Here is a 21127-nt window from a genome sequence, read left to right as displayed (position 1 = left end):
AGATTCCTTCATTTCTCTCCTGAACCCACCCTGCTCTCTCCTTCCCTCCCACCCTCCCTCCCAGAGGCTTCATTTTTCTTCAGAGCAGAAGACTTGTACGCCTAATACATTCACAAATTCTGAGTCACTTTCTTATTTTCTACTTTGGCATTCTTGCTTTATCTAAAACCAGTATCATAATAACACTTTTTTTAAGGAAATGTCACCATATGTATCTGTTAAGCCTGAAAATTTCTCGAGTTTAGCAGTTCAGAGTTTTTTAAAAAATCAATATTTTGCCAAAGCAAGTTTGCCTATTAACATCCTAAACCTCAGAGATACTCTTAATAGAATTCCCAATTAACACGCTCAATAAACATCGACTGTAAATTCCTTTTTTTGGTGCTTCTCCTTCAAATTCCAGTTCTTCTCACTTTCCAAAATATGTTTTTGGCATAAAATAGGATAATTTTTAGCCTCCTGTGTTTCTTATTCAGAAACTGTACAGATCTTACATGTGTGTGAATTGCTCGTAAGATTCAGATTTCTACCTGTGAAGAAAAAGGAAATGTTCTGTCTTAGTAACCCATGACCTTTACATTTCCATGTATGGAAAATTTGAATCCCTCTTTATTTTTACAATGCCAGTGGTTTGCTTACACTCTGTTTTTCAAAGATTTCAGAAATCTGAAAATAATATAGAATAAAATGAAAGTGTCTGGGTTTTCAGGCGCCCCCAGGAAACCCTCCTTTAACTCTATCTTCATAATAGAAAACCCAGCTTCCCTGAGACCAGGTGTGTGTGGGTGCACGCAGAGCATGCTGCTCGGCTTCGAGGTTGTGGATGGCTGACTTTGCCTATCAGGGTTTTCTTTCTGTTCCTTCTGCATGACTTGGGATACTGCTGGCGGGCGGGCTGTTCACAATTGCTCTGTTACGGTTATTGGTTGTACTATATTAATGCAACTGTTTTTAGCTATTGAACGAAAATGACCGAAGGCAACCAGAGGCACCCCAGTTTTCCTTCTGTACCATTCTGGAATAACCCCTTAAACTTCGTATCACATTATTTTTCCTCTCCAAATGCTAATCAATCTACAAAGCCCTTTCTCGAGTTGCTGGTAGTAGCTGTTATTCACAAGAGAGAGTATTGGGAATTCCCTGGTGGTCCAGTGGTTATGGCTCCATGCTTCCACTGCAGGGGACACAGGTTCGATCCCTGGTTGGGGAACTAAGATCCTGCAAGCCGAGTGGCACGGCCAAAGGAAAAAAAAACAGAAAGAAGAAGAGAGAGTATCAAACATGCAAAAGTATTTCCCCAAAGTAAATGGACAAAAGATGTTTTGGGTTTAACTCAAAGTTTATTTGTGCCGGGAGAAAACGAATGACACTTAGCCAGGCTTCCAGCTTGTTCCTAGCGTGTATAATGCAATAGGATCAGGAACTAAGTATCACAAATGGGGGTGGGATGTGGGGATGTGGGAGAAATGGTGGTTTGTAGACCCAAAGTATTTCATGATTGTCTGATACCGAACAAAATATATGCCTACAACATCTGTTTTCACATTTTATCTCATGATAATGGAAATAGCACAGGTCAGCTCAGTGTATTGAGGGATATGTGAAAGAGAAGTTTACTTTGTGTTCAGAGAAAAAAAAGATTCTGAAGGTCAGGAAGCTTGGTATTGGTCCCTTTTCTTTTAATTCAGCTTATTAAAAATCCAGAAAATAATGGCGTTTTCTCCCTTCAGTTTGTTTATCAAGCCTGGATTACTGACCCTAAAACAGCACTCCGACAGAGGCGCAAAGAGAAGAAAAGATCTGCAAGAGAAGAACAGAAAAGAAGGAGAAAAGGATCTGGGGACGGTAAGTGATGAATGCGGCAGCACCCCTGCTTCTGTGACCTTGAACACAAATGAGGAACCGCAAAGGACAAGCTTGGGAGGAATGAAGTTCTTGACTTCTAAAGAGTGCAAAGAGTTTTACTTACCCTTAATTACTCAGGTCTTGGAATAAAGTAAAACATGAATTTAAGTTAAGGTGCATTTTATAAAGTGAGGAGAGAGAGAAGCAAAATAAACCTAAAGAAAGTAGAAGGAAAATAATAATTTTTAGGTGGATATTAAGTCATAGAAAAGAAATATAAGACACAACCTGATCATTAAGTGAAAAGCTGTTCTTGGAAAAAACGAATGATAAAGATGAACTTATGGAAATTTGATCAAGAAAAAAAGGGAAAGCACAATTAAAGTGTAGTCAGGAATCAGAATGGAACATCGCCACCAGTGCCATATTCAACATTATACTGATTCGTTTGAAAACATATGATAGGAACACATCTCTAAGGGGGAAAAGAATTCCAAACGACAGTAAAACACACCAAAAGCAAAGTTGAAGAGCAAGTGGGGCAATCAGGAAAAATATTTTCATTATATATCAGACTAAAGACTAGTGTCCCGGATATATTAAGAACTTCTAAAAATCAGTAAAAGAAAAATTCAACCCAATGAATGAACGGATGTGAAAAACAATTCGAGATCAGAAAATAGAAATGGCCAAAAGGAGCTCAATTTCAGTAGCAGTACAAGAAACACAAACTAAATATTTTGACATACTGTTTTTTTAACCTATTGGATTGGCAAGAACCTAAACATTTGATAGTATCACTGTTTGCTAGCGGGAGCATACGTATTTGTGGTGTTCTGAAGCAGCATATCCACTTTGAAGAGCAGACGTCAGTATCCATGAAAATTTTAAATGTGTGTCTCCTACCAGAGATCTGTCCCACCTCCAGGTGTATGGCTTAACTTGAACCAGTATTTTCACATGAGCACAAGCACACGTGTCTAAGAATACTCATCAAACATTATTTATAACCAACAAAAATTGGGAAACATCCTGAATGCCCACATAAAGAAGAAGAATCAAGTAGATTATGTTACCAATGTATTATGGCATACGACTTGGTAATTGAAGAAATGATATGGGCTACTTTGAACTGACTTGGAGAACAATTCCTGACGTACTGTTAAACGAAAAGCATTCTGTTGCAGACTGGCATGCACATCATGAAACCGTTTATGAAACAAAGGAAACCAGAGTGCCTCCAGACAATATTTTGCATTTTTAACGGGTACATATAGTCGTGTGTAAATGCCAGAGGAAGATCAGGAAGAATACTTAGCAAGTTAATTACAGTGGTGACCTCTGGCAGAGGGTGGGGAGAGACTGAGATTAAGGGGTAGGATTCAAGGGAACTTTAGCCTCGTTATATTTTAGTTCTTTACAAAGAAAATGTATATATAGATTCTTTGTGAAATTTAAAATGTATTCAAAAAAGAAAAGAAAAGGAAAACAGAATTTCTAATGGAGCTCTAATTGCAAAGCCGTTCTCCTTTTTTGACCACTCTGGTCGCTGCTACCTCCTGGTAGCTTTTATTTTAGTTTAGTTTATTGGCTTAAAAAAGGCAAAATTAAGACACAGGCAATGTAGCAAGTCAAGCAATAAAGAAGTGGATGCACAGTCTGGCCTTGAAAGCTACCCTAAGGCACCAAATCCTTGCATTGGTTGTGCTCTCTTCCGCCCCTTTCCTGTGATGTGCAGGCAGTGTTTCCTTTGTTTCAAAAATGAGTCCATGCCGTCCAAATTCTCCTGTGCGTTCATCAGCAATGTATCATGAACACGTCTCCAATTAAGCATTTATAAAACTATATCATCCTTTTTTAACAGCTGCAAAATGTTCTATAATATGGATATGCATAATTATCCAACTCTTCCATCACTAATGGACGTAAGGTTTGCTTCCAGATCTTGCCACAATTAAGAATGCCGTCATAGATGTCCTTGCACAGAAGTTCACATATAGTCGTGTGTGTGTATATTTAAATGCATGGCAAAAAGTCAGGAAGAACACACACTTTCCACAAAATAGATGATCAAAAGTGGGATTTCTGGGTTAAAGCGGGTGCTTTTTTATTTAATAAATATTTTCCCAAGAGGTTTTAGAAATTTACACTCCTACGTATAAGGTGCAGGAGTGTCTATTGCCCTGTAGCCTCATCCCATAGGCTATTATTACTCTTTTTATTGTGTGTCTTTCTCAAGGATGACAAACGGCTTTTATTTTCATTTGAATTTTCCTAACTAATGAGATTGAGCATTTTTTATTTCATATTTTCTTGGTATTTTTTACTTTCAAATCTGAGATTTAAAATGTTTATCATGTTCCATGCTATCATTCTATTGGGTTGTTTGTCTTTATTAATTTAGGAAATATTTATATGTTAGGGATATTATCCTTTTTTATGTGTTACAAGTATCTTTTTTCCAATCCAGTGCTCATCTTTTGGTTTAGTTTATGGTATATATTTTCTAAGCAATGTTTAATTTTTTGTGATGTCAAATAGGTCTGAATTTCTTTTTGCAGTTTCTATGTTTTCATCTTGTTTAAGGAAGTCTTCCCCTCCAATTTTATGCAAATGTTTTCTTATATTTCCTCTTAATTTTACTTACCTTTTGAATTTTTTTATTATTCTGTGAAGTAGAGCTCTATTATGCTAAACCTGTTCGGTAATGTCTTCCTTTTTCTATCGAAGTTAAATGCTCCTTTTCTCAATATTAAGCTCCCATTTGTGGTATGGCTCTTAGGTATGTTTCTGGACTCTGTATTCTGATCCACTATCCTACTGTCTAGATGTGGGCCACTGTCTTATATTTTTGAGTCCAGTAGCTAGAGTTAGTTTTAATATTTAGTGTTGCAAACTTCCCTCACTTTGCTCCTTTTTTCAAAATTGTATTTGCTATTCTCAGACATTTGTTCTTCCAAAATTATTGGGCCAATTCTAAAAAATCTTTAGTCACCTTGTTAATATCTCATTAGTCTGTATCATGAAGATTATTTCATGTGTATATGCACCATCGTTTACCTACAAATCTAGGACAGCAATAATTCAAAGATATAGGGACAGAAATCAATGTTTACTTCTTTAATAAATATTTATTCAGCACCTTCTTGATACAAGGGATCATCCCTTCTTTGTCGGCAGATGAAACAAGCGGCATCTGTCCTTCCAGAGTGCCAGCTGCCTTTGTGCTTTCTGTGCGATAACTCACTCTCCCCTCACTCCCTGCCCTACACTTGGGGATGTGAGGTCCCAAAGAGTGAAGGAACCTGCCCTGGTTACAGCCAGCCAGTGAGTGGTGGGTCTGGAATTCATAGCAGGTGTCCTGGCTCCAGACCCCTCCACCTTAACCAGTAGGGAACACAAATATAGGGGAAAAAAATCCCTGTTGACATAGAAACTGCAAGGTTTCATTTAAAAAATAAGCATACATAGAATAGTGTGGGACCAGGGGACAAAAGGTGACTTGTGACCCAGAGTGCAAAGGAATACAGTACTTCGTGCAAAAGATAGTCTTTGAGCAGAGCCTGGCAGAAGAAAGCAAGTTCATGTATGAAAACTAAAGAGCAGGTCAGCTTAGCTAGTGAAGACGGGATGTGAAACAGAGCAGCAGAAAAGAGCACAGTAGAAAATAAGTTTGGGAAGATTAACTGGACTCAGGTTGTGAATCGTCTTTTCATAGAGTTACCAGATAAAATACATGAACCCCGGTTCTAGTTGAATTTTTTAGAAAAACAACAAATAATCTTTAAGCTTCAGTATAATTTGGACATATTGCATGGCATTTACTTACACTAAAAAATGATGTGTGGGGGCTTCCCTGGTGGCGCAGAGGTTGAGAGTCCACCTGCCGATGTAGGGGACGCGGGTTCGTGCCCCGGTCCAGGGGGATCCCACATGCCGCGGAGCGGCTGGGCCCGTGAGCCATGGCCGCTGAGCCTGCGCGTCCGGAGCCTGTGCTCCACAACGGGAGAGGCCACAACAGCAAGAGGCCCGCGTACCGCAAAAAAACAAAACAAAACAAAACAAAAAAAAAAGTGTTATTTATCTTAAATTTAAATTTAACCGGGTGTCCTATATTCTCATTTGCTATATCTGACAACCTCAGCCTTAAAAGAAGAGGCTAAGAAATAAAATGAAACTCTGTGATCTCATTTTAAGGGTGACCCACTAAAATTTATAACATTACCCCAAGGTGTTCAAAATTACAACTTCACAGTGTGTAACAGGAGTCAGCACACTTTTTCTGTAAAGGGCCGGATGGTAAATATTGTAAGTTTTGCAGGCTGTAAACTCCTGCTGCAACTCAACCCTGCCATCTTGGGATGAGAGCAGCCTTGGACGGTATGTCCACAAATGGGTGTAGCTGTGTTCCAGTAAAATTTGAATTTCATGTAATTTTCATATGCACAAAATATTACTGTTCTTCAGACTTTTTTCAACTATTAAAAATAGTTGAACTCACAGGCCATTTAACAACAGGAAGCAGGAAAGATTTGGCCAGAGGACTGTAGTTTACCCACCCCCAGTTCCATGATTCTCATTCTGGAGTGGAGTGAAGAGAATCTGAAAGCTCAGAATTCTTATGACTTTTCCCCAGGAGCTCTTCAAATCGGCAGAATGTCCTAGATTTCATTATAAAATTCCTCTGAATCCAGAAGAGTAGTGTTGGCATTAATTTACCCTAAAAGGACGTAACCCGTGTTTCTCGAACAATCTTGGCAGGTCCTGTGGAGTGGGAAGACCGGGAGGATGAACCGATCAAGAAGAAGTCTGATGGACCAGGTAACAAAATAAAGGCTCCCGTCGGCGGGGGGCGAGATTGGAATTTGTTTCTTGCCCAGATAGTACGTAATGGAAGGCTGCCTGAAAACAATGAATTAAATCCTTTTGCTGGACTGTGACTTAATCATCAGTGTCCCTTGAAATCTCATCTCTAGTGAAATTGCAAAGGGACTCCAAAAAGTAGACCTGACCTTTGCACTGTGGGATGAAATGTTGGATTAGAGTCGGCTTGTAAATTCCTTTATCCAAGTACCTATGAAAGGGAGTTTGGAGAGCAACTTGTAAATGTCCCAGGGAAGCCATCAGAGTAGAGGCACAAAAAATATTGACAATTAATTTAAAGTACAAGGAAAAGGAGTGAAGTGAGAAGTAAGTAACTGCGGAACTGAGCGGGCCTCCAGGCTTGGGCCAACCTCCTCGTCTTAGGGAAGAAAACCAAACCCCACTGCGTTTCCTCAGGACTCCACACAGTGGGGGACAGAACCGGTGTCTTCTAACTCCTAGCCTGGTCACGGTGCCGTTTGGGCTTCACGGAGTCCACGATTGGGAGGAAGATTTCTCCATCAGGAAAAAAAAGAGGAGAAACAAAAGCCTCCAAATGCAGTGAACCCAGATGCCTCTTGGCTGCACAGACGCTGCTTCGTCTCTCATGGGGCTGGCATTCCTGTAAGCATCACTTAGCAGCAGGCAAGGTTTTCAGGCTCTTTCGCTCTGGACACAAATACATCCAAGGATGCCATCTGCTGACACGAAATGAGGCTTCCTGAATGCTCTCCAAGCCCTCGGAGGCACAATCCTTGAACCTGGCCTCCACGTCCAGGTAACCGGCTCATGTGTCTGTGGGACCACATACCCCTTTATTGCTGCAAAGCTTTATCACGCTTTGCACGGCACAGCTCCTTTGCCAGGCACTTTTCCATGAGCTTTACACGCATCGACTTGTTCAACCCCCTCAAAACCCTCTTCCCCATTTAACCAAGAAGAAACTGAGGCAGAGAAAAATTGGCCCACTTCTCCAAATCTACACAACCACTTGGGTAGAGTTGGGATTTGGATCCAAGGACTCAGAATCCAGAGTCTGTGCTCTTAACAACTATGCCCTCCGGCCTCTATGGTTAAAAAATAAACAAGAATAAGGATCCTAATTTCCCATGTGAGTCTGTGATCACCCCAGTGGGTAAAGTGCACGTCACGTTACACAGGGCTCCAACATAGTAACACCATAAGCAAAACCGCAAAATAATTAGGCTTATCTTCACAGCTTCTAACAAAAGAATTGTGAATATATGAAAAAAAATAGGTCGTCAAAAACATTAAGATGCTGCTGAAGTTCATCAAGTTTAGTCCTTCAGCCTCCAGGGGTCGAACTTGCCTTTGATGTCTACACGAAGAGGCTGTGGGCAGTCAGTAGCTGCCAGGTGGGGCTCTCTTGGCTGGTTCCTCTGGGCCTGCTTGACCCGGAGGCTCAAGGCCCCTTCTCACTACATGGTTCCCCCAGCTCCTTTTCCAGAGTCCCAGCTAGCAGCTCCAAGGTTCCTGTGACCTCAGCAGGTAGCACCGTCTACCGCTTCCTTGTGTCTCCCTGACCCACCTGGACCATGTGCGGAGCCCACACTCTAGCTAAGCTTCCCTTGGATGGATTTCCTTTGAAAAGAGCAAAATTTCACCTGAGAGAAGTTCTGCCTTTCTCCTAGGCCACCCAAATGCACAAATAATTGTTTTCCATGACAAAGTCAAACTCTGGTTCATGTTTCAGTCTCTAAAGTAGAGAGAGGACAGTGACCAGGGGTGGGCCCTACACCTGGGCTAGAGGTTGCAAGACTCTACCACTTCTGGGCTAAATCCCACCTGCCACCTGTTCTTCTGTGGCTTGTTAGCTAAGAATGACTTTTACCATGTTTCATGGCTGGAAAAAAATCAAAAGAAGAAGAGTATCTAATGACATATGAAAACTATGGGATTCAAGGGTCAGTGTCCGTCATTAAAGTTTGGTAACCCAGGCTTGCCCATTGATAAACGATCCACCCACTGTCTACAGCTGCTTTCACACCAGCACAGCCGAGATGACCAGAGACAGCAAGGCTGCAAAGCTGGAAATGTGTACTGTACGGCCCCATCCAGAAAATGACCCCCCCCCCGCACAGAAAAGCTTATGTCAGAGAATTTTGTCTTTTTCTGCCTGCTGTATTAGTGACCTTAAACTACAACCATTCCAAACTATCATCATTAATCATAAATTCATTACGATCTTACTATGGCACTTGAATCTGATTTCCTTTTTCTGGTGAGAGGAAGAGTGAAGGATACAGGTTGTTTTTCTTATTGAGGGTCTTGGTGGTGGTGCTTTGATTTTTTTTTTTAAACAATAAGGCAATTCTTAATTCATTGTCCTGTTCACTAAGTATTCCCTTTATTGCAGTCAGTGTTTGAAATAGCTAATAAAACTAATTTTTTAAAAAGCCAAAGTACAAAAATGTACACATGGATGGTGATTTGGTGATGTGTCTTGAAGCGTTCCTTGTATACCAGTTGAAGAAGCACTGATTTACGGGAAGCAATGAGTAAGACAGACAGTTAATATGGGATCTTCCCTCTTTTATTTTGATTCTGACCTAAAATAAGTTATGTCACAGCCATGACCCAGAGTTCACATTGAATTCCGGGGGTGCCGGAGAGGCACGACATCAGGGACACGGTGGGACCCCGAGTGGAGCTTGTCACACGCGGCCTCCCAGGTGGGTCCCCAGTCACAGCTGAGATGAGAAAGGCAGCCCAGGGTCATCGGGAATCTCGGGGCTCCTGTGTTTAGGAGAGGACTGACCCCCACCCACAACCCCCGGGGAAAATTTTGTAGTTAGCACAGCTTGATGTCATTAAATACATATGGACAAGATAAGTCAGTGGTTTAGATAGACTCTTAGTGTGTGGACTGAATTCCCTACAAAATACCTTTGAGGTGGTTTAACTGCAATCCAGCTGCAGTGAGAAGCATCAGAGTCTTCTGAACCAACAGAATTGTTTCCCACGACAATTGTTACTTAAGAAAAGAAGAAACATACAGGAAAAGTGTTAAAGGACCCAGTTACCTGGATAGATACAGACTGTTTCTGTCCCTGCGTCAGTAACAAATATCTTTGAGCACAATCTCTACTTCTAATCAAACCTGTTAACTGCATACAGACCTATTCTGACTGATGCTTTGACCCAAGGTTAAAAACTCTATCCACGGGCTTCCCTGGTGGTGCGGTGGTTGAGAATCTGCCTGCTAATGCAGGGGACACGGGTTCAAGCCCAGGTCTGGGAGGATCCCACATGCCGCGGAGCAACTAGGCCCGTGAGCCACAACTACTGACCCTGCACGTCTGGAGCCTGTGCTCTGCAACGAGAAGCCGCGATAGTGATAAGGCCCACGCACCACGATGAAGAGTGGCCCCCGTTTGCCACAACTAGAGAAAGCCCTCACACAGAAATGAAGACCCAACACAGCAAAAATAAATTAATTAATTAATAAACTGCTACCCCCAACATCTTCAAAAAAAAAAACAAAACATTAAGTCCCTGGAATTTATTTTAAAAAAACTCTATCCGCGTTTGGTTTTGGTGCTTCCGCAGCAGGTGTGGAAAGGTCCGCCCACGGCTTCCTAGCCTGCGGTCCCCACGACGCCCCTGTCACTCCATGTTGGGGACGAGGGCAAAACCAGGGCTGCCTTTGGTAAAATACCACACACAGCACCGCGGCTGAGGGCACGACGTCCCTTGAAATCGTGTTCTCTTCTTCCTCCTAGATAATATCATCAAGAGGATATTTAATATTCTGAAGTTCACCTGGGTCCTGTTTCTGGCGACCGTGGACAGTTTCACAACGTGGCTGAACTCCATCTCCAGGGAGCACATCGACATCTCCACCGTCCTGAGGATCGAGAGGTGCATGCTGACCAGAGAGATTAAAAAGGTAGCACTACTGGCATGATTCTGAAAGTCAGTACACAGAGCCCCAAGTAGGATCAGACAAAATCCGTTCTCTCTAGACAGTCTTTACATAACCCCTTTGCTTTTTTGTATATTTAAGTCCGTTCCATGCTCAGAATGAAAATAATCAGACGCCACACACATGCTCACACAGTCCCGGGATCTCGGCCAGTGGGTCCTTTCTGTCCCCTCCCATCACCACCGTTTGCAGCTGCGCGGGCTCTGTCGTGTCTCATAAAGGGGCATGTTGTATAGTCTGGCAAGTTTGATGTGAAACTTCTCATAGGGAAAATTAGGATATATGCAGAGCCACAAAATACAGCCATAGATGGTTTACAGATTACATTTGAAAACAATCGTTCATTGCTGGAAAAGTTACTCTGACTTAGCAAAATTATCTACATATAAGAAGGGCTTTCTTTTTCAATATTTTAATTTTAGTTTTGGAGATGTAAGTGACATATAACATATTAATTTCAGGTTTACAACATAATAATTTAGTATTTGTATATATTGTGAAATGATCACCACAGAAAGTCTAGTTAGCCTCCATCACCACACCTTGTTATAAATTTTTTTTCTTGTGATGAGGACTTTGAAGATCTATTCTCTTAGTAACTTTCCAATATGCAATACAGTATTGTTAGCTATAGTCCCCATGCTGTACGTTGCATCCCCAGGATTTATTTATTTTATAACAGAAAGTTTGTACATTTGACCATCTTCACCCATAAATGAGAACGGGTTTCTGTTCAGCATGACCCAGTCACATCGGGCACCATTAATTCAATGAGTTAATGTCGATCCCCAGCTTGACTAGCTTGGCTTTTCATCCTATTCAAGGTGTGCATGATGGTGGAGGGTTGTCCGTATTGAGCAGTGCCAGGCAGCTGCACAGGCCTAGTGCTTCGTGAGGACCGTGACAATGTCTCCTTCTCTGCAGGGCAACGTCCCGACCCGGGAGAGCATCCACATGTACTATCAGAACCACATCATGAACCTTTCCAGAGAGTCGGGACTGGACACCATTGATGACCGTCCTGGCGCCACCGCAGGTATACAGACAGCCCATAGGATGGACAGCTTAGATTCCCACGACAGCATCTCCAGGTACGTCACGTGCTCCACGATGGTGTTGCTTTTGACAAGGTAACAGAGGTGAGAAATGATGGGTGAGGTGCAGATTGATCAGAACCATGCGGGGTGCCCAGCCATTCCGGGCTGTCTCTGTGGCCACAGCCAAGCAGAACATTGCCTGTCCCTGGACCGGGCAGATAGAAGCAGGAATCAGTAATAATTATTAGCAGGAGCTGTATGAGTCACAGCCACAGGACTGGGATTTCCAAGCTGGAGTCAAGTCAGATGGACGAGCCTTCCACATCACAAAATGACGAATTGTATCAAGAGCTGCCTCTTTAACGCCTTTAAAATGCTGCTCCAGAAAGAATCTTCTGTTCTAGAATCTTCTACTATCTATTGCCATCCTTGATCTTTTTCCTTTCGGAAACGTTACTTTATGGTTCGTAATTTTAGAAATTTGAGAAGTGGCTCTATCTGCCCCCATCTTCCGCATTGTGTGGTCACAGGCTTACTTCACACAGGCACCTGCGCTGACCCTTCACCTGGGGCTGCACTAAACACTGTGCATGGGTTTCTTCACTTTATCCTTAAAAGACCCTTCGAGATGTACTGTTATCATCCCCATTTGACAGAGACATGAGCCTCTTCTGAAATTTCATGAGGCTATAGACGATTTCCCAAAGGGGGAAACCACACATAATTACACATTTTTTTATGTAGAACTTCAGGGGTTTCACGGGCCTCCAGAATATTATATGTGAGCCTGGCTTAAGAATAGCGGTTCCAGAACCAAACTCTGAACCGAATGAATCAAAGAGAAAATTAGAAAGTAAACTGAAAATCAGTTGTTCATAAAATAAACATACATGATTCGTTATTCCTGAAAGTTACTTATTAGCCACTTTCAGCGTGTAACCACTGAGAATGTGGTCAATTAAGAAAGTAACTAAGGACTGTAAATCACAGCTTTAGGAGGTTGAAGAAGAAAAAGGAAATAAAGACTGGCCAAAATAAAATCAAGTAACCGCCTTTAAATCTGACCCAAGATGACAAACATAAAGCTGCACCCATAGTCAAAAACTGTGAGGCAGGAGAGTTTTAAATCCATCGATTGCTTTTTAACAAAGACTGTCAAAGTATTCCAAACATTTTTAAATGGTCAATCCGTCAATACATTTACTAGTAGAAAGCCAATACCTTTAAAATTACTTTTTAATGTTCTTTTACTCTTTATTTGTAACCTAAAGAAAAGGGAGACACAACAGGTTCATTATGTCATTAGTAACTGAGTGAACATATTTGCCCTTTCCTTAAAGGCTGAGCAGAGCTTCCAGTTTCTTTGTTTAGGAAACTTTCAAATCATGTGTCTGCATTAGAGTCCACAGGAAGCCTTGCCGATTGCTGGGGAGGCAGTGACCTTCTCTGGGAGGGACTCCCCCAGCATGGAAGCTTGCTCTCCGACACCTGTGCCCTGCGGCAGGGCAGTGTCAACCCCGGCGGGGACATGGGGACACACACGCTCCATGGGGCCCGGCCCCTTTCCGAGGACCCAGCCTGCGTGGAGCCTTCCTACTCACCCCATCTCACCCGCTTTTCCCTCTGGCAGACAGTAGAGGGGGTCAGGGTGGGAACCTAACAAAGGAGTTTGTATTCCCTTTGACTTACTGGAATCGTCCCGATTTCCTTCAAATCCAGTTGTAAAATAGCGCTTTTTAAAGAAATGGTTGTTTTATGAAATCGGATATCCTCTACCTTCCCAGAAAATGAATTAGTTTAAGTTCCGTCAGGAAACGGTGACATTCTAAGGAACATTCCTAGATATGACCAGAGTGGTTATCACTTGAAATGTGTGCTGTGTGCCCCTGGGGTATCTCGATGAAGACGTCGTCTGATTAGATTTGTCATCTGTTAGTGTGAAGCTTCTCCTCTCCCCTTTCACTTTTAAAACTGCCCTGGCTTGGATGACAAATTGGTCCACTGCAAATAACCCAATAGTCTGGGGTTGTGTGGGGTCCGAAAGTGGGCTGATGTGACAGTACGACTCACCTAAGAATTAACAAGGTTAATAGGACTTTGGGGTCAGAGCCATGATACCCGTGCAGAAAATCGAGCAGGTGAGGGCGTACAGCAACTTTCTGCTGCCGACTCCCAAAAGGCCATGGGATCCACCTCTGAAAATAGGAAATGACACAGAAGCTCACAGATCCAGTTCCATCATCTCATAAATGATGAAACCGACCCCGAAGAGGGGAAGCGCTTTATCTAAAACCCAGCAGGCAGCCAGTGTCGGTCGGCGTGGAGACCCAGGCCCAGGCCCACTGTGCTCGTCCACTGCGTTCCTAGTTCATCTCCCCATCATCTCCTCTTTTTGTCCAGGACGGGTTGACATCTAAAGGAGTCAATGTCATTTTTTAAAAATCCTTATTAGAGACTGTTTGGTTGCCTGCGTGTTCCCCCCTCTCATTGCCCGACCCCCGTGTTGGCCATATGGCTGTAACGTGCAGTCAGGGTGGTCCCTCCAGCGCACTCGGGGCTTGGTGGGGGAGCTATAACTCCAGGAACCTGAAACCCTTTAATGGCTCCATGAGAACCTCGAATTCCCTACTCCCACAGGGGACCCCAGAGGTAGCTCCATTGTCCTGAATGGTTTCCATTTCTGCCCCATGGTCACTGACTGTGGGCGTCTGACTGTGCGGCCAACACACAGCAGGTCCCCTAGTGCAGCCACATGTGACGTTTATTCAGGAAATCAGCCGTCCAGTATCACAAGGGTCAGCCGGGTCACTCATGCTCAAGCTGAAGATTAGTGCCCCAGGAGCCTCTGTGTCAGGCACTTTGGGGGGAGTGTCCCTCTCTGGGATTAAACTCTGCATATGAACTGCAGTCACACCTCTGTCTGAGCTCTGTTGGCTACATCTCCAGTACTGTGATCACCCAGTAGCAGCTCAGCCCTAACTCTGCCACCCTTCCTCCCTGATTGTCAGGTGACAGGAGCTGAGGATTTCAGCCGATGGGCTCTCGCCCTCATGACATCCGCCAACACCTAAAACGTGATCTGAAGAAAACCATTCATTAGGCTCAATGAACAGTTAACAGACAAAATGGCCCTGCCACTGCTGGATTTCCTTTGTTGTTGCCTTTTACCATTTTGTTTCATTTTTTTGATGTTGGTTTATATCCAGTTGCATATCAAACCAGCATCTCTTCTCCAAGCCATCTAGTTTGGTTCAACTGAATATCACTCAGAAAATGGGATGGAAAATTCAGTTTGTTGTGGTCAGTCCTGAGCTTCCCTCTTTCCCTTTGGAGACTGTGTTTAAAACAAAAAAATGACATTTTTATATAAACTTTACATGAGCAGATATTTCTGTGTAACCAGTTCGGCTACAAAATGCTCTCAGTGAACTCAGAATTGGGTGGGGGGCTGTGAATAAAACATGTTTCCTTTCATCAAAAAAAACTCAGTTGTAAAACTATGAATTCTGCTCTGTGAGAGAAAGGTCGGGACTTGTCTTTATTCTAGTTCCCTGTCCCACCCAGAGAGTGACATTTCCTCATTTATCAGCTGTTATATTCTTTTCAGCCCAGTACTGCTGTGTTTTATCTTCCCTTTTCTGTCCTGGAGGCCCCGCTGCGATGGTCGCTGTCCGTGGTGCTGGAGTGGCGTGTGGTTTGCTGCATGGCGGTGTCTGGGTCGCTGACCGTGTGTGACTCATGTTCCGGTGCTGTTTTAACACTGTGTCTCTGTGACTGTTTGCGCTGCTAGCTGCTACACGGAAGCAACCATGCTGTTCTCAAGGCAGTCCACCCTTGATGATTTAGATGGACCAGAAACTGTTCCTAAAACAAGTGAGCGCGCTCGGCCCGGGCTCCGTAAAATGCTCAGCATGGATGTGTCCTCTTCGTCAGCTGAGAGCGCCAGCTTAGCCTCCAGGTGCTCACACGTGCATGCGTTGTCCGTCACCGTGTCACCTCCCCCCTGGGTCATTGCACAAATGAGTTCTTGTGACCTGTGTGTTTTTGTTAATTTTTATTTTAAGAATGTGCATGACTAACCAAAGCATAACCACTGCCCTTCCTGGGATACAACTGGTCGTTCCCAGGACAGCATTCTATTAAACTAACTGCTCTTTGGTTTTTGTCTGTTAGGAGTTTCTTAAAAATCCTACTATAAACATTGTCCTTCATTTTGTAAGTATTTCACACTTTTTATTTCCAAAGGAACAAGCATGTTTCCTCCTTGGTTGAGGGCTCAGGTAGGTGGTCCTCACAGGGAGAAATGGGTCAGGAAGGGCAGGAAACTTTTTCTCACGATTTCATCCAAAGATCCATGAAGTAGGGGAAAAAAAATCCCCAAACCCCATATGTAGTCACATTTGGTTGATACAGAATGAATCCGTCCACGTCTTATACGCATAATTAACATAAAAGTCAGGATATATTTTGCCATTGTTTTTTAAAAGGAACATTATTGTGCAGTAGAACATATCACCTTTGTAGGCCTTAACTTGTTTGGTTTGGAAACGATTACTTTGGGCTTAAGTTTCCTCATTAAATCCTATGATAAAACAATAATCATTGAGAAATGAAATTACTTGCGTAAAAGCCACAAGCTCTTTTTTGAGTTGCCTCTGAAAAGTCAGCAGGAGCACAGAAGCATGAGTGGCATTGCGCTTATCCCGACACCAAACAACCTACCCAGATAACCTAATCCAAAACTAATGCCAACGTTGGCACATCAGGGGGGTGTTAAGTCCTTGTTGCCGGCAGCTATGTATCTCAGTTCAGAGCTGCAGGAGGCTGGTGCCTGGTGTTTCTGGGAATGCCATGGCCATTTGAGATGTCTTCTGGCTGGCACATGCTATGCCATTCCACTCTGTTGATTCCTGAATGTACCAGGATTTGCTGAATCCCTTTGTGGCCAGACCTCATTTAAAACCACAGAGAGCGTGCCTGTGGTGGTTTACGGTCCCACTGGAAGTTAGACCTGGTGTGGGGCTGGCTCCAGTGGTCTGAAAACTCAATGGGGTGATCAGTCAGTTTCACGGCCATGTCTAATCAAGGTAAGTCTTAGCCAAAGGCTGGCTGTCTTGGTGTTCCGACAGCCTTCTAACTGATGTGCACACTTAGAACCAAAGCCCTGGGGACGCTGAAGACCCCTGAGTTAGGATCAAGAGCTCATACAAATGTGGTTCTTCAGTCTCAGGCTCAGCCAGACGCATTCATTCGTTCATACGTGTGCTCCAGCGTCCGTGACGAGAGAATGGGTACAGTCTGCGCATTTGAGCATCTCAGTGTTTATGTCCCCAGCAGCGCACACGTGCCGTTCAGATAGCAGCACCTTCTCAGAGTCTAACAGACTATCGCTCTACACCCAGCAGACTCTGCATCTCTAGATGACTTTTGCCCCCTCCCCTTCAGGGCTGGGTGTGTCGAGGTAGACAGTATAGAAAGCACGCTTTGAATTTCACGGCTCTCTGCTGTATTTCGTTTCCAGCTTTTCCTGCACAGACCTGGCAGGGAAAGTTAGAAGGACAGGAGGGATGCAAAAGAGAAGAGAAGGAAGCAAAAGTAGAGTGAAGATAATGGCAGAGGAGCTCATGAAAAAGGAAGCTGGAAGGGGAGCTGGTAGCGGAAAGCTGTTGGGAGGAGAGAGAGCAGGAGGGCAGCCCGAGCTGGAGACTCAGCCCTGGGGAGAGACCCTCAGGGCAGACAGTGGTGGGCGGGGCTTCCACATGCCAGGCGGTGGGGAGCCAGGGACGGGGAGGTGGTAAGCACTCAGTCAGATGTAAGAGGCACCAGTGAGAAAAGGCAAAGGATGGAAACACAGGGAGAAGCAAGCATGCAGGAAGTGCACCGTGTGTTATAAAGCATGCCATTGTCTTGCCAACGGTCCATCATTCCTGTCCTCCCCTTACGGATCTGGGGTCCACTGAGAGTAGAGTGTATCTTGGCTAAGACCTGCGGACCCAGCCAGCTGAGGCTTCTCGGTTCCGTGAGCACCTTTCTTTAAAATCCATACACTGGGAGGTGAGCTGTGCTCACTGTGTCTTGATTGGAAATAAACGCCAGGCCCCGTGGCTGGGAAGCTTGATGGGATTGAAAACCTCTGCTCAGGAGGGTTTAGCGCCCTGGGAGCCGCAGCCCAGCCCACCGTCTCTGCGGACCAGACAGATTATCCAGACAGAGCAGAGCCGATGGAACACGAGGGAGCGAGGGGGCGTTTCCCCCCACGTGCCTGGATGCGTGGCTCTGGGTGCCCTCGGGAGGGCGGGGAGTGGGATGCTGAGACCAGGTGGTGCCTGTCCCTGTGTCCCGACAGTGAGCCCACACAGTGCACGATGCTGTACTCGCGCCAGGGGACCACAGAGACCATAGAGGAGGTGGAGGCCGAGCAGGATGAGGAAGTGCCTGAGGACACCCAGTCCCCGCAGGACCCCACGCAGGACGGCGAGGTGGAGGCCCCGCCGTCCTACAGCAAGGCCGTCAGCTTGGAGCGCCTGTCTTTTGACTCCCGGGACGACTCGGGGGGCCAGACCCACATGGCGGTCAGCCCCGACGACAGCCGCTCAGACCACCTGGAGGCCAGCATCCTGCCAACCCTGACCCATGAGCTGACGGCCAGCGAGCTACTGCTGAACAAGTAAGAGCCTCGGCCACAGCCGGGAGCGTCCCTTAGTGCCCGCTGAGCTGCCAGGCACAGAGACCCACGTGCAAAACGTCCACTCGGACGTTTAGAGGCAACGTGCTGCTTTCAGTACTTCCTGCACCACAAGTAGGAGCCAACTTGGTGCTTCTGCCACTGAATCGTGCAACCAGCAAAGTGTCTGTAACAGACATGAGTGCTCACGTCTCTTTATTTATTTATTTATTTATTTTTGGCTGCATTGGGTCTTCATTGCTCCATGTGGGCTTTCTCTAGCTGCGGCGAGTGGGGGCCACTCTTCTTGGCGGTGCACGGGCTTCTCACTGTGGTGGCTTCTCTTGTTGCAGAGCACAGGCTCTAGGCGTGTGGGCTTCAGTAGTTGTGGCTCACGGGCTCTAGAGCGCAGGCTCAGTAGTTGTGGCTCGCGAGCTTAGTCGCTCCGCGGCATGTGGGATCTTCCCGGACCAGGGCTCGAACCCGTGTCCCCTGCATCGGCAGGCAGATTCTTAACCACTGCGCCACCAGGGAAGCGCCTCATGTCTCTTTCTGTAGCACAATATGAGGTTGACGCCACAAGACACCTGGGGACCCGGGAAGCAGGGAGGGACACCAGGGTCACACCAAGAGGAAATCAGTCATCCGGGGGAATTAAGACCCACGTAGTGTCACGCTGCTTATTCTAACAGGATGTTCCATGACGATGAGCTGGAAGAGTCGGAGAAGTTCTATGTTGGGCAGCCCCGCTTCCTGCTGCTGTTCTACGCCATGTACAACACGCTGGTGGCCCGCTCGGAGATGGTGTGCTACTTCGTCATCATCCTCAACCACATGGTCTCCGCCTCCATGATCACACTCGTGCTGCCCATCCTGATCTTCCTCTGGGCCATGCTGTCCGTCCCACGGCCCAGCAGACGCTTCTGGATGATGGCCATCGTCTACACAGAGGTAGGCCTCGGGCGGAACTGGCCTGCCCGTCACAGGGCATCGCTCTGGGTGGGCCTGCCCGGCTCCAGACAATTTCACATAAACAGTCAGTGAAACGGATATTCTTAGGTGGACACGTGATTATAACCAACAGTTACCTGGTGCCCGTAATTATATTTATCTTTTCACATTTCATACCTCACACCGCATAGGGGCTAATATCATTCCATCTAACAGATAAGGAAATAGCCTCAGTGAGATTAAATAATTGCCCCGAAGTTACCCGACTAGCGAGTGGCGGGGGAGGCCTTTGAGGTCTGGTGTCTGCCCTGTGGTTTCAGCCACCAAGACGGTAAGTGAAAGGCAGACACAAGCACGGCCCGGGGGCCAGTGTGAAGTCAGTGAGTGGACATTGGATCAGACAATACAGTGAGCACTTTGAACAGTTTGATGCAACATGCGTTTTTCCCATTTTTAAACCTAAAGCCAATTTCCACACGTCAAAACACACAGTCACATACCCACCCCCTTAAAAGTCTGAATAACAGAAAAGGAGAATTGCCACCCCGTTTTCATCACCCGTGAGGGGACAAGAGACGCTCGGTCCAAATATACGAACCTGCTTTTCTGCCCTGCCCTGTTGTGTACGTAGCAGTTCACAAATTCCCATGGCAACCATAAAACTGGGAGTAAAAGGGAGGCTCTCACAGACTTTGCTCCTTGGGCCATCACGGTTCTTTGTCATCTTAGGTTTGTGAAGAAGCCTCATTTTCTTACCTGGCTCAGAAGGAAAGTTTTCACTAACAGTGGAGCTGTAATTTGCTTCTTCAAGGATAGTACTCATCATGGTGTAGAGTTAGAGTCTAGAAATTTTATAGGTTTACAAGTAATTCAACAGCAAAATTAAAACAAAGTTATGTATTAACTCATCTCCAAAGTATTCATTTTAAAGTATTGCTATCATGCATCTTATTTCCATAATAAAAATAAAAAATGTGAAGCCAAATACATACCCATGACTTTAATTAGTCTGTCTAAACAATGGCTCTTAAATATTACTTCCATCGCGTAACTTGGTGATCTGGGCATAAGCGACTCCCTGTTTGGGGCCTGGAGATTCTCCCCAGCGCCTCTGCGGGAGGAGCTTCTTACCCCGGCTTGAGGTAAAGGCAGGTTCTAGGAATGTGGAGAAGGGAGAAAGAGCCGCTGGTGCACAGCTTTCGTCTAGAAATGAGATCTTCCCGATTCAAAGCGGGGCTCTCCATTTTCTCTGTCACACTGAGGCGTTGTTGACGTTAATTCCCTCCACAACCCAGACTTTGGGCCACAGCCGGGGGCTATGCTGGGCAAGAGGAGACAACAGAAAGTTTTAAAAAATGGTCGTTCCTGTTTCTCAGTGGTCGCAGGTTCCTGTGGCAAACTGATGAGTGTAAACGGGGAATTGCCTACAGTTCAAAACCACGCCGCGTGGGTGGGCGCCGGTGCAGAGCGCGGCGGGTGTGTGGCCTCGTGTAGCCGGGGTGGGGGGACTCGTCAGCACAAGGGGGTACGTGGGAAGGAGAGAAGTTCGGCGAGGACGAAAGCAAAGTGAGTCCAGTCCTTGCGAAGAAACAAAGGCGTAAGACAGCCCGGCGAGCGCGGGACGGACGGGCCATGATGGGGCTGCAAGGAGGCTGGAGGAGCGGGCAGCAGAGGTGCCCAGGGATGCCTGTCCACGGGGTGTGCGCTCAGCACTCGGCCCCTTGGATTGAAGGAGTTGAATGGGACACGACTCCGTCAAGTGTGTGTTTTAGCAAGTTTTCATAAAGTGGAGGCTTGGAAAACAGCCGGGGTGAGAAATAC

General features: G+C 45.3%; 1 protein-coding gene across 1 annotated transcript in view; it reads left to right on the top strand.

Moving 5' to 3' along the window:
* PIEZO2 (piezo type mechanosensitive ion channel component 2) overlaps positions 1-21127 on the top strand; it is a 338761-nt gene that overhangs the window by 291974 nt on the left and 25660 nt on the right. Inside the window, exons 33-38 of the mRNA XM_024763891.1 lie at positions 1731-1845; positions 6607-6666; positions 10452-10618; positions 11579-11745; positions 18038-18358; positions 19048-19306. Coding sequence (XP_024619659.1) covers positions 1731-1845; positions 6607-6666; positions 10452-10618; positions 11579-11745; positions 18038-18358; positions 19048-19306 — 1089 coding nt within the window. The remainder of the gene's footprint in view (positions 1-1730; positions 1846-6606; positions 6667-10451; positions 10619-11578; positions 11746-18037; positions 18359-19047; positions 19307-21127) is intronic.

The sequence above is a fragment of the Neophocaena asiaeorientalis genome, unplaced genomic scaffold (assembly GCF_003031525.2).
Source record: "Neophocaena asiaeorientalis asiaeorientalis breed wild unplaced genomic scaffold, Neophocaena_asiaeorientalis_V1.1 scaffold110, whole genome shotgun sequence".
In the NCBI taxonomy this organism is placed as follows: domain Eukaryota; kingdom Metazoa; phylum Chordata; class Mammalia; order Artiodactyla; family Phocoenidae; genus Neophocaena; species Neophocaena asiaeorientalis.
The sequence above is the reverse complement of the archived record's forward strand: the minus strand, read 5'-3'. Positions and strand labels throughout refer to the sequence as shown.